The 11724-nt window shown below is 39.0% G+C and overlaps 1 protein-coding gene across 1 annotated transcript in view; it reads right to left on the reverse strand.

Annotated features, from left to right (window-relative positions):
- Positions 1 to 10471, reverse strand: part of Kctd16 (potassium channel tetramerization domain containing 16) — a 294953-nt gene extending 284482 nt beyond the window's left edge. The window contains exons 1-2 of the mRNA XM_004854340.3: positions 9794 to 10471; positions 8305 to 9441 (exon numbers count right to left, since the gene is read on the reverse strand). Of these exons, the coding sequence (XP_004854397.1) occupies positions 8305 to 9136 (832 nt within the window). The 5' untranslated portion in view covers positions 9137 to 9441; positions 9794 to 10471. The remainder of the gene's footprint in view (positions 1 to 8304; positions 9442 to 9793) is intronic.
- Between the last annotated feature and the right edge of the window lie 1253 nt (positions 10472 to 11724).

Here is an 11724-nt window from a genome sequence, read left to right on the forward strand (position 1 = left end):
AAAGGAAGAAACTGTGACTGTTCCACACCATTATTCCCAGGGGTCTGTGTACTTATTAACATTTCTATAACACTGAGTGGATGCTTGGAACTGTCATAAGTTCCTTATAAAATATCAACCCATCTGAATCTTATAACAAGCTTATGAGTCAAATATCGTTCTCATTTTCATTTGACATAAGGAAACTGAGGCACAGATGGAAAGTAATTTGCTAAAGATCACATAGTCAGTATTTAGTAGAGCTAGGATGCAACCTTGAACATCCCTTTATTGGGCAAATACCATACTTTTACCTGGGCTCAAAGTCCAGGCTTTGAACTACCATCTCATACTTCCTCTGGCATTAAGGAATCATCATTAACATTTATGGGAAGAGAAGAAGGGAGGAGGTGGAATACTTTACCAGTAAGAAAATTAAGAAGGCAAGTCTCACAGAACACTTTGTATTCAAGTAGAGTTCTTGTTCTATTGGGGAAATTTTGTCAATTTTGTAGCACTTTTCTGAATACTGAGTCCCTCCTGGGTTTTTCTTTAAACACCAGCCCCACCCAGCTTCAATTTGCTCCTGCTTGGATGAATCAACTAAAAGGAGACCACAGGAGACTTGGCTGCAGGTAAGTATTTTTCTCAGTTCCCTTGAGCTGCAATCTTTGTGCAAGTGCTAGGAGTACACCAGCTTTCAGTGAAAATTCCAATTTGTATGTAAAATACGTAGCACTCAGTAAAAGTAAAGACATACCATTTTTATTATTTAAAGCATTAATCACACCATCATTGATTTCCAGTTCTTCTATTAAGAGATAATGCGATGGTACATTCAAGGCAGTAGCATTTATGACCATAACAAAATACTGCAGTTTGCATTTTTAATTTTTTTTGAGAAATATTTACAGAGTCCCTACATTTGTGGCAGGTGCTATACCAGGTCTTATGATGAACATGATATAGACACAGTGTCTTCATAAAGGTCATATTTGGAGAGACGGGTAAATAAACAAGTATAACACATTATTATCTGTGCTATACTAGAGGAAAATAGGGTCCTATGAAGAAAAGGCAAGAGGTGTTTATCCAGATATAATGCACTAGGAAAGGTTTCCCAGAAAATGTTACCTCTCAGTGAGATCTGAAGATTTAGTTAATCAAAGCAAGTAGAGGCAGAATCCCAGGCAGAAGGAACATTATGCACATAAAAAATAAAATTAACAAATGTATAACAATATTTAAAAGCTGAAAGAAGTTTGTTATGGTAAGGTTAAAATGCAAGGAGCAGGATGGGAACAGTAGAAGCTGGAGAGGGAAGCAAAGGTCATTTCATATAGGGCAGTAATTTATGTCAAGGAGTTTATACAGAAGCAGATATAAGTCATGAAGAACTTTAAGCAGAGGAGTGACATGGTCAGACTCACATTTTAGAAATCTCATCATATTTGCAGCAGAAGGAATTGATCCAAATAAGACCAAAGTGGATGTGGAATGTGGAGGACAAGTTGAATTTCTTTGCAGTAATCTAGAAAACCAGTGCTGGTGGCCTGTACCAGGGTAGCATCAATGGGACGGAAAGAAATGGATAGACCTGAGAGGGATGAAGAAGAGCCAATAAGACTTGTAATTAGAAAAAGTGACTGTGGAGAAGGAAGAATTAAGGATCCCATGTGAGATTCATTCCTCCTAAGGCAACTGGGTAACTGATGATACTATTTATTGAGATAAGAATCATAGCAAAAGAGGAAGTTTGGGAAACACAGATGGTGAATTCAGTGGAGCATCAGCACAGTTGAAGGAATCCAAAGATACTCAAATGTAAAAATAGAATAGGCATAAGGTGATATTTCCTGCCCAAAATAATTCCTGCTCACCATCAATAGGACCCAGTCTCATCTTGAGAGGCTTGCTGCACTACTAATGGCAGACCAGACTAATGTTGAGAACAATTGTGAAATTCGAGATAGTTGTGAAAGACTGGAAGGAAATAGGACCTTACATCGCCTGCTTTGTCAAAAGAATCAACTTGGACAATAAAGAAAACAGATCTTACCCAACTACTATTTATTCCTATAATGAACATGAAAAAGCTAACAATAAAAATGTCCTTTCCTTGTCTCCATAGCATATGACATTTCAATCCAATACATATTAAAAATGCACTTGCCACCACCAAAGAAAATTTCTTGGCAAAAATATTAAAATTGAATCTTATCAAGTTGTATAGAATCAAGAGTCTATATCTAACAAGTTTGCAGGGAGAGGGGAAATTCATTAATGATATCACAGACATCATAGAGATGTATTACAAAACCTAGAATCTAATATAACTGACATCCAATCAACCTGGTTTCTTAAAACAAATAGTTTTTTTAAAAATCAGCAAGAGTGAGAGAGATGCATTTTACTTCTTTTTTGCATATGCTATATGAAATACTTTTAAAACTGTGACAGAAAATAAAGAAACATAGCAAACAAATATAAAGAATGGACTTCACTTAGATCTCGAGTTAAACCAATTTTAAGAAAATGTCAGAAAATTAGGGAAGTTTGAACACTGCTTAGATATTTCACAATAGTGAAGAATTAACTGGGTGTGGTGGCAGAGGCCTGTAACGCCAACACTCTGGAAGCTGAAGCAGGAGGACTGCAAGTTCCATCCCAGCCCCTGAACTTAGCAGCTTAACAAGATCCTGTCTAAAAATAAGGGGTGTGAACATTCACAGTGTAAAGGGCCTGGGTTCACTGTACAGTATTAAAACTATAAAGGATAATTTTGTATGTGATGATGATATTGTATTATTTTTTAGATTTATTATATTTTATAAATATATACTAGAGAATTTGTGGATGAAAATACTTTATATATGAGATTTGCTTCAAAATAATGCAATATAAAAAATAATGTAGGGGCCAGAGATTTAGCTCAGTGGTTCTGCCACCTGCTTCACAAGTGCAAGATCCCAAGTTCAATCCCCAGTACCAAAAAAAATTAATAATAACAATAATAATAATAATAATGCAGCACATACAGAAGAAAATGTAAATAGGAGCATAGATGAAATAAGATTATCTTTTAATGATAATTGCAATTATTGCAGATAAGTGTTAGTTATATGGAGTTTTATTGTTCTACTATCCCTACATTTGTTTGTATTTGAAAATTTTCTGTAACAAGAAAAGAATGGATTTATTAAGAAAAGCAGGATCTAGACAAAGCCATAGTAATGACCAAAGAGAATGATCAACATTGAATAGTGATAAAGAAACTGAGCATCTGTGGAAGGTATTTTTCCTGTGCATGGACCAGCACTCCTATGCACAATCATTCCTCTCTGTCTGTGTTTCTCTTTGGAGGTGTTTGATGATGCATCATGGACTCTCAGTTATTTCCATTTCTAATTTTCTTGATAACATCTAAACCTTATTAGGTTGTCAGGAATATCCAGTCTTCTCTTTCTAATCATATATACTTTATAACATATCAGGACACTTGGCAGCAATATCAAAGACCTTCCCCTTCCCTCTCTGGTCACACACTTCCATGTCTCCTGCTGCCACGTTCACTCAGTGATGCCACATACCCAAGAAGAAGCTATTTTATTCATCTTCCACAAGGAACTGAGCTCAGGTAATAGGTCTTATTTGCCATGGACATGAAAATGGTATAAGAAAATATTTTCCTAGTATGCTTGTGTTGTACTATATTAAGCCCAATTCTCAATGCACAGAATTTTAAAGAAATAAGAAAAAATTGTATCATTACTCCTGCATTGCTACTATCCAATATCTGCCTGAGCTTTGGATCTAGGTTGACTTCAGGATGAGGCTGCAAGCCTCAGGAATGCTTCTTTCAGAGTAAAAAGCTGCAGCATGATCCACAACTGTTAAAAGTGTATCTCTGCACAAATACTTCTGGGAAAAGTAACACTATGCCTTCAGTTCATTCTAAATGTAATGATAGAGAAGTTTTCCTGACAACAAATTCTGATTACGGCATGGGGAGAAGACCTGAGAGAGGCAGTTATGAGCAGGAGAAAAAGATAGTGTCCAAACTGAGAGGACAGAAAAGCTACAAAAAGAGGAGATGGAAGTGTTGGCAGAGACCAACCCTCACAGAACTCATGGTTTTCTCTACACTCTCTCTGCTGTTTCATTTTAAATATGCCAACCTCATATATCTATGAGGAATAAAAATTGCAGTTATTATTAGTATCTTTCAAATAATCAGAAGAAAAAAGAACTAGAATCCTTTTGGGACAGATGCACTTTCACCTCTTTTCCTATGAAAGTAGACCCTTTTAACTGATGCTTTTATGGTCAGTATCAAGTAAATTATTCACTGTGGACAAAACCATCTATTTCTTCCCAATATAAGGTCACACGGGTGAATTCTAAGTAAGAAATAATTTCCTGGTGTACTTTTTGCCAACATCCTATATTATTCAACAGGCCTGAAGATATATACTGTGTATGTAGACTAACTTAGAAACCTTTATGGAAACAAGCCTTTAAAATTAAAGGAAATCTAAATAGAGAAGGCTATGTACCTATAAGCAGCTTGTGGAAAAGATGATGAGTAGGTAACTGTTTATGTAATTCAAGAACTCAAGGGCCAGGGATTTAGCTCAGTGGCACTTTTGCCTTGCAAGGGCGAGGTCCTGAGTTCGATCTCTGGTACCAAAAGAAAAAAAAAACAAAGAACTCAAAGTGTATATTTTAAAAGTAAAGCCTCTCATGAATTAAACTCCCTACCTGTGGTCATATTATCACAGTTTTGTTAGAGGCAAATGCCTGAAATTCTGAGTGCTTTGAGGCATTCATGTGAAGTAGCTCACTCATGACTAGGCTTAAGGAAATGTGCATTATTCTCTTCAACCAAAAACAATCTTGCCACTCAGGCCTTGGCGAAAGGCTCTTGGAATAAGGGGTTCATTTATTTCCATACACCTGTGATTTTGTTCCTAAGTGGTTTGATGGCTCCTGAGTATCTAGTTCAAACTCAAGACTTCTATTTTCCAAATCACTTCACTCTCACTTTATGTAGATGTGAACCATGAAGCACTGTCTGATGTTTATAATGTCATCTTCTGTGTAATACATGAAAAGAAAGAGCCATTATTTAATCAATTGGGTGGGAAAGGAGAAAAGGTAACTGTTTATTGTCTTAAATAAAATCAAAGTACATACCTAAAATATTTTGTCAGGCAATTCTAAAAAAACAGATGTTGGAGCTGGGGGGTTTAACTCAGTGACACCACGCCTGCCTCACAAGTGCAAGGTCCTGAGTTTGATCCCTGGTACCCCCCTCAAAAAAAAAAAAGAAAGAAAAAGGAACAGTTTGTATTTCTTCTGTTTCTATATCACTCATATGAATTCTTTTGATTACAGATAAGTGAGCCATAATCCATAGTATCTCACAAATCATATTTTGGTGTGTGAGTGACGTAGACAAATACAATTCTTACCTTTCTCTTACACACATACAAGCACCAGTTGACTTTTTAATTGTTTATAATTCGACAAGAACAAAACACTCACCCAAAATTACCTAATGCTGACCATTAACTCTAGGTCCACATAATTTGAAGAAGATAACAATCTGAAGTGTTAATATCTGATACGTAGATTTTGCTCTCCCAAATTCCCCATGGAAGAGTTGGGTGAAAAATATGCAAATAGGGAAAAAAATAGGTCTCTTCCCAGGACTATCGCCCACCATATGCAATGCACTAATTCCTTGTTCATTTTCTTATGATATAAATACAGGCGAAGCGACTTTGCATTATACCTGGGTTATTAGAGGAGGAGTTGGATTGCTTGGGATTAATTCCTTGGATCTATGTAGGGGTGTGTGTGTGTGTGTGTGTGTGTGTGTGTACACGTGTGTGTGATTTCCCCCCTACTAAACTCAGGAGGAAGTTGAGTTCCTCTGTGAAAAGCATCTTTGCATGCACTCAACTCCTTGCTTTAGAGCACCTCCCATGATTTCGGCCCATTAACCCGAGCACAACAGCTTGATGAATTAATGCTTATATAGGCACAGTTGGCAGCTTCTAATTAAATAATTATGGCTAAGCAGCTGCACGGAAGCTGTTATGCACCCTAGAAAGCCAGCTGTCAGTTTTATTGTCCTAAGACAGAGGAAGAGTTAATACCTGACTCTGGATGTTGGGTGCCAAAAGGAAGTATATGATTTACAGGATATATATTGTTCATATGAAGTCCCTGTGTTTTTGTGCTAGCCTGTCCATAGAGAGATGGAGAACAAACTGTTCCTCAGCAACCTCTTAGCAATCCAACAAAGAAAGAAGCAATTATATGATCAGGAGAGCAGAGCCTCTTCAGGGCAATCCAAAGAGGACATGGTGTTAGGCAGATGAAACTGATAAACACAGAAGTGCCACTGAACTAGCAGGCAAATACATTTATGGTTGAGAGCCTCATTTAGGTGGGCAAGGAATTAAAAATATAGTGTTGTCCTTTTGGGGGGTATGACTGGTATGTTTTCATTAAATTATTTGGTAGAAGCTTCTTAAGATGCTATGTTTTCAAATATTAGAAACTGGACAACATGGTAAATATCACAAACCTACATTTGAACCATCTCTAAGATGCATTTTCCCAAAAAGTTTGGAAGAAGATTTTTGTCCTATGGAATCACATATAATGCCAATTCCTCCACAAAAGGCTAAAGAATCAGTCATAGCTCTATACTAGTGGGAAATTCTCCAGAAGGAAAAAAGAAGTATCTAGTGACTAAGTTCTGGCACAGGGGAAAACGTAGATTATAGTTAAATACCATAGATAAGGTTGTTGGACCAAATAATGTTTGTTATTATACATCAGTATGCTCCTGAATTGATTTAATTTTCCTCCACAGGCTGTCTTCTCTATGTAATCCATGTGTTTTCACTTCTAAAAACCAAATACTCAGGACACACACAACACTGCTTCCCACTCTTCTCTCTAACTAGAGTTTCCAACAGCTCCAAATGTATAAACACAACTATAGGCAAAAGCCATCCAAAAATCTAGTCTTACTTGTATGTTCACAGAAATTCAGACATTTTAAGCCCATATTCTGAATTTGCTTTCAAATAAGATTGCAGGAAATTGAATGTGAACACTGGAAACATAGTCTCTGTGTAATATACTTCACCCAACTCCCAGGCCTATTGAAAATTAGCTTTTAAATCAAGCACCAAACAGTATAAACTGATTTACTGTTCCCCTTCAGAAATAAACGACTTACAATTTATGGTTTAGGATAATACCATTTCATAAAACAAGGCGATCTGCACCATAAGTCTTTGTTTAAGCAAATATACTGACCTCTAAGAACCTCTACTTAAAAGATATCAGTACAATCATTTCCTTTCTCCCACTCCGGCTTCCTCTTATGTCAATAATTCTATCACCTCAGCTGTCTAAAGGTGTCTGCATGTGATTGAAAATTATCAAGGATCTAGTTCTTTTTAGATGGATCTTAAATTTATCTTAATTAAGTCTGCAGTACAACTCAAGTCTCAGTGCAAAATGCAAAAAGAATCAAAGAGCAGATTTTTTAAAGCCCATAAAAGCACATTTCAGATTTGAGGGGAGAAAGGAGGCCTTGCAGCAGTCTGTACTGCCATCTAGCCAAGACCACATCACTCAGTGCAACACCCATTTGTGTTTGAAAAGCCTCTGAATAAAGCAAGTCTTAAGCCACTAACTTAACAGGCACCAAAGTTCAGTCCAACTGAAGGATAAACAGAAGTATTTCATCTATTCTGACTCTTCCACACTCCCATGCACCAAGAGCCAAGTTGTAATTATCAACCTTCCCTTCACAATTCAATGTATGGAAAGAAAAACAAGAAAGAAGAGAAAGAAAGAAAGAAAGAAAGAAAGAAAGAAAGAAAGAAAGAAAGAAAGAGAGAGAGAGAGAGAGAGAGAGGAAGGAAGGAAGGAAGGAAGGAAGGAAGGAAGAAAAGAAGGAAGGGAAAGAGAAAGAAAGAAAGAGAGAAAGAAAGAAAGAGGGAGGAAAGGAGATACACATGCTTGTTTTCATTCCATGGATTACCCATACCATTGTCATTTGTATGTATGATTTTTTGAGGCCTCAATATCATGTGACCTTATTAGAAAAATAGATAAAAGTCGCCTTAAGTAAGCCTTGCAAGCCAAACTATAACCTCTAGTATTCTAGCTATAATTCCAGAGTTACACCAATCTCAAACCATATTCCTTAGATATTGGCAGAATGTGGGAATCACACACATTTGAGCAGAGAATCAATATGCATGAAAAATAAATAGGACCTTTGGTACTTACGGTAGAAGACATATTCAGTGTAGCTTGACCAGATCTTGTCATCTGTATATTGGTTGACGAAAGATGCTGTCACCGATGAGTTACAGGCCACCATGTGGAATCCACACTCTGACAACATATCAAAAGCCCTTTCCAGATGCTTGAATTTGAGATAAAATCTGGAGGTGTATCTCTCTGGGGCTCGGTCGGGGTCTCTGCTTTCATTCAAAGTTTCTCCAAAGACTTCCTTTGCCAAGGAAATCCTTCCACAAACCAAAATTCGGGGAACTCTGCGAAACTTGGCATCTGCTTGCCCCTCTCTACCCAGGGTGCAGGATCCCCTGTAACCCACAGTAATGAAACCCCACTTACGGTCAGCAGGGAGGAGTGAGGAAGGAGGGCATATTCTTGTGTCGCTTCCTTGGGAGGCATCTTCAAAGTCACTGTGGCAGAATTCATCTGGGCTTTGCTTGATTTCATCAGGAGTCAGGAGTTTGACCAAGTCTGGGAGCTGGAAGTATTCTGCTTCCCTTTTCAGTCTTCCCCTTTCTGGAAAGTGATCAGGCAGGACTACCTGCCTGTCCCTGAGATAGTCCAGAATATAACGGAACAAAAATCCATCTCTGTCAATGAAAAATCTTCCCTTGGAGTCCTTGGCTATCTCATTAGCCATGTCTCTCTTTGGGGAAAACATTTTCCACAGGAGGGAATGAGGAATACTTATTAGTGTGGAATGCCGAGTGAAATAAACTTGACCCCCAACATTCAGCTCTATGACTTCAGGGAAGGAGTTGGGAACTGCAGTCCCTTGTTCTCGAGGGTAATAACGACTACAATTTCCACTCAGAGCCATTGTCCCTTTCTTCTGCTATTTTGATTTAAAGGTGCAGTCCAATGGAGTCACGGCCTTATCCTTTTCATCAACTTGGAGGGAAAAGGATGCTAACTTGTTAAAAGCTGACCTCCTCTTTCCCCAGTTTTTTCCCAAAAAGCAAAATTTAGAAGAGTCCACAGGTGAAGGGATGCTGAAAAAGTAATTTAAAACCTGGCTGGTGATGAGTTATTACTTCATGGAATATAATCAACTCATCTACATCTGATCTTCCATCAAGCTTAGTAGGCAAGGCAGGCCAAGTCCCCAGTTACTCAGAGGTCCATCTGAAGGAAAAGACAAAAATTATTTCCTCAAACCCACAATGAGTCAGAAAAAAGAGAGATCTCTGGAGAGAGGAGAGGGAGGGAGAGGGGGAGGGAAGAAGGAGGGAGAGAGAGATTATTTTACATAAGCAGCCCTGAAACTACTGATATCAGCCATGCCTCAATTAAATTGTAGCTTCTTTCATGCTATTTTGTGTCCTTATATTTATCTATAGCCTCTATCTCCAGCAATTAGTATTAAAAACAGTTCTACTTGTAATTCTGCATTAAAAAGAAATATGCAATTTTCAACTTTTAAAGGGGGATTTTTTTTTTTTAAGCAGGACCGGAAAGGCAATGTCTTAGAGCTTACCTTAGTGAGTGCTGGAAACCCAGTTCTCCTGAAGAAATAACCATCTGCAAAACAATCAAAATCCACAGCCACACTGAGTCTGGATCTCATCAAATCCCAAACAGGTAACGGACAGAGGTATCAATGAAAAGTGCCAGAGAGATGTGCTCTTGGAAAATAATTTTTAAATATAGATATATACGTACTTATATAAATGTATATTTTCATATATGTATGTATGTGTATGTATTCACTCCCAATCTCAAGTTAAACAAGTCACAAAAAAGTTAAGGTGATGAGAGGAGGTTGGTTGAAGAAGTAAAGCAGAGAAAAATATTCAACCAAAGCTTCTCCAGGAAAAAAAAAAAAAATCAAACCTTTTGAAAGGATCTTAAAACAGAGAAGAGTTGCAAGAGGTACCGGGACTTAGAGAAAGCCCAGAAGCAGAAAAACAGACAGAGGCGCCCGGCTGGGGTCCCAGGTAGCTACCCCACCTGCGGGCAAGGGCAGCCGGACTCCCATGTTCCCGGCTGGGGAGCGGGCGGGAGCGAGGCCGCCGTGGGCAGCGCAGCGCGGAGAGGCCGGCGGGGGCTCGCGCTAGGCTCCTCCAGCGGCGGCGGAGCTGGGTGGTTCCACAGTTCCCGGTGCAGTTCGATGCTGTTGTTTCAGCAGTGCAGGCAAGAAACCATCCAGGGAAATGACTATTACATCATCTTAAAGGAATATGGCTTGGAGAACGCGGAGGCAGCTCCGAGTCACGTCCTCCTGGGTGGTGACAGGTTGCCAGGACTGACAGGGACGCCGAGCTCGGCGGGGGCACGCGACTTCCAGGCGCTCGCTCGCGCAGGGCTCAGGGCGGGGGACCCGCGCGGTAGCCTCTTTCCTCCCTGTCCTGTCCTGAGTTTCCAAGGGCCTTTTCTTTCTTGCCTGCACGAACACGCATACCACACGGCACGCGGGCGCACACACACACACACACACACACACACACACACACACACACACACAGCAGTACCCCCTCCACCCCACTACTGAAATAACTAGAAATGATTTTCATTTGGAATAAACCCCTCAAAGAAACTGTTTACAAATGCACTTAATTTCTCTGCTGAAGGGTGCATTTCCCCTCCAAAGATTTTTTCAAAAATTCCCACCGAACGACCCAATGTTCAAGCTACAGTGTTCTTTTTCAAATCCTTTGATTAAAATCATATTCACTCAAATGTCTTCCTTTATTTTCTTCCATCCCCTTGCTACTATCACTTCAAATAAATAAATAAATCACACACACACACACACACACACACACACACACACGTGGATGCACAGGAATTGATGCTGCTCTTTCAAAATAAATAATGAAACATTTATACCCATAGACAGCTCACGGTTTCTAACGCTAAGTCTTTACCTAGGCTTACCTGTAAGACATTACCACCTGCAACCTTTTCTGGGGCTGTTCCCTTACTGAGCTCTCTTTGGACATGCCCCTGCCCACTCCCAACTCATCCCAAGAGGACCCCGGCGGAAGACACGCCTGCTAAGAGACATTTTACTCCTGTCCCATAGGGCTCCCTTAAGTGCATCATTAGAGTTTCAGGAAGGCATTTCCAGGGCAACCTAATCCACTCACAGAGTGCTTCCAATGGAGCCTGCCAGTCAATAATGGCCCAGCCAACAGCTTACAGTAAGTCAGCCATTTCTCCTTTAAAGCCCCAGTGTTTTATGGCTCATCTTTCTTATAAGAATATACTATTTATTAATGAATAATGCATGTGAGGCACACTCTATCCCAAACAACTACTATTTTTAAAAAGTGAAAACCAAAAATGGAGAGGAAAATACGAATTAGACACATTTGATAGGATACATGTGTTTATTGCCAATTCTTGGACCAAGAATTAGCTCAAAGATATACTCAGCAATAAGATAGATTAATTTCTATTTTAACA

This window comes from Heterocephalus glaber, unplaced genomic scaffold (genome assembly GCF_053883595.1).
Source record: "Heterocephalus glaber isolate CG9 unplaced genomic scaffold, H.glaber_assembly_v1.0 deba00001463, whole genome shotgun sequence".
NCBI lineage: Eukaryota > Metazoa > Chordata > Mammalia > Rodentia > Bathyergidae > Heterocephalus > Heterocephalus glaber.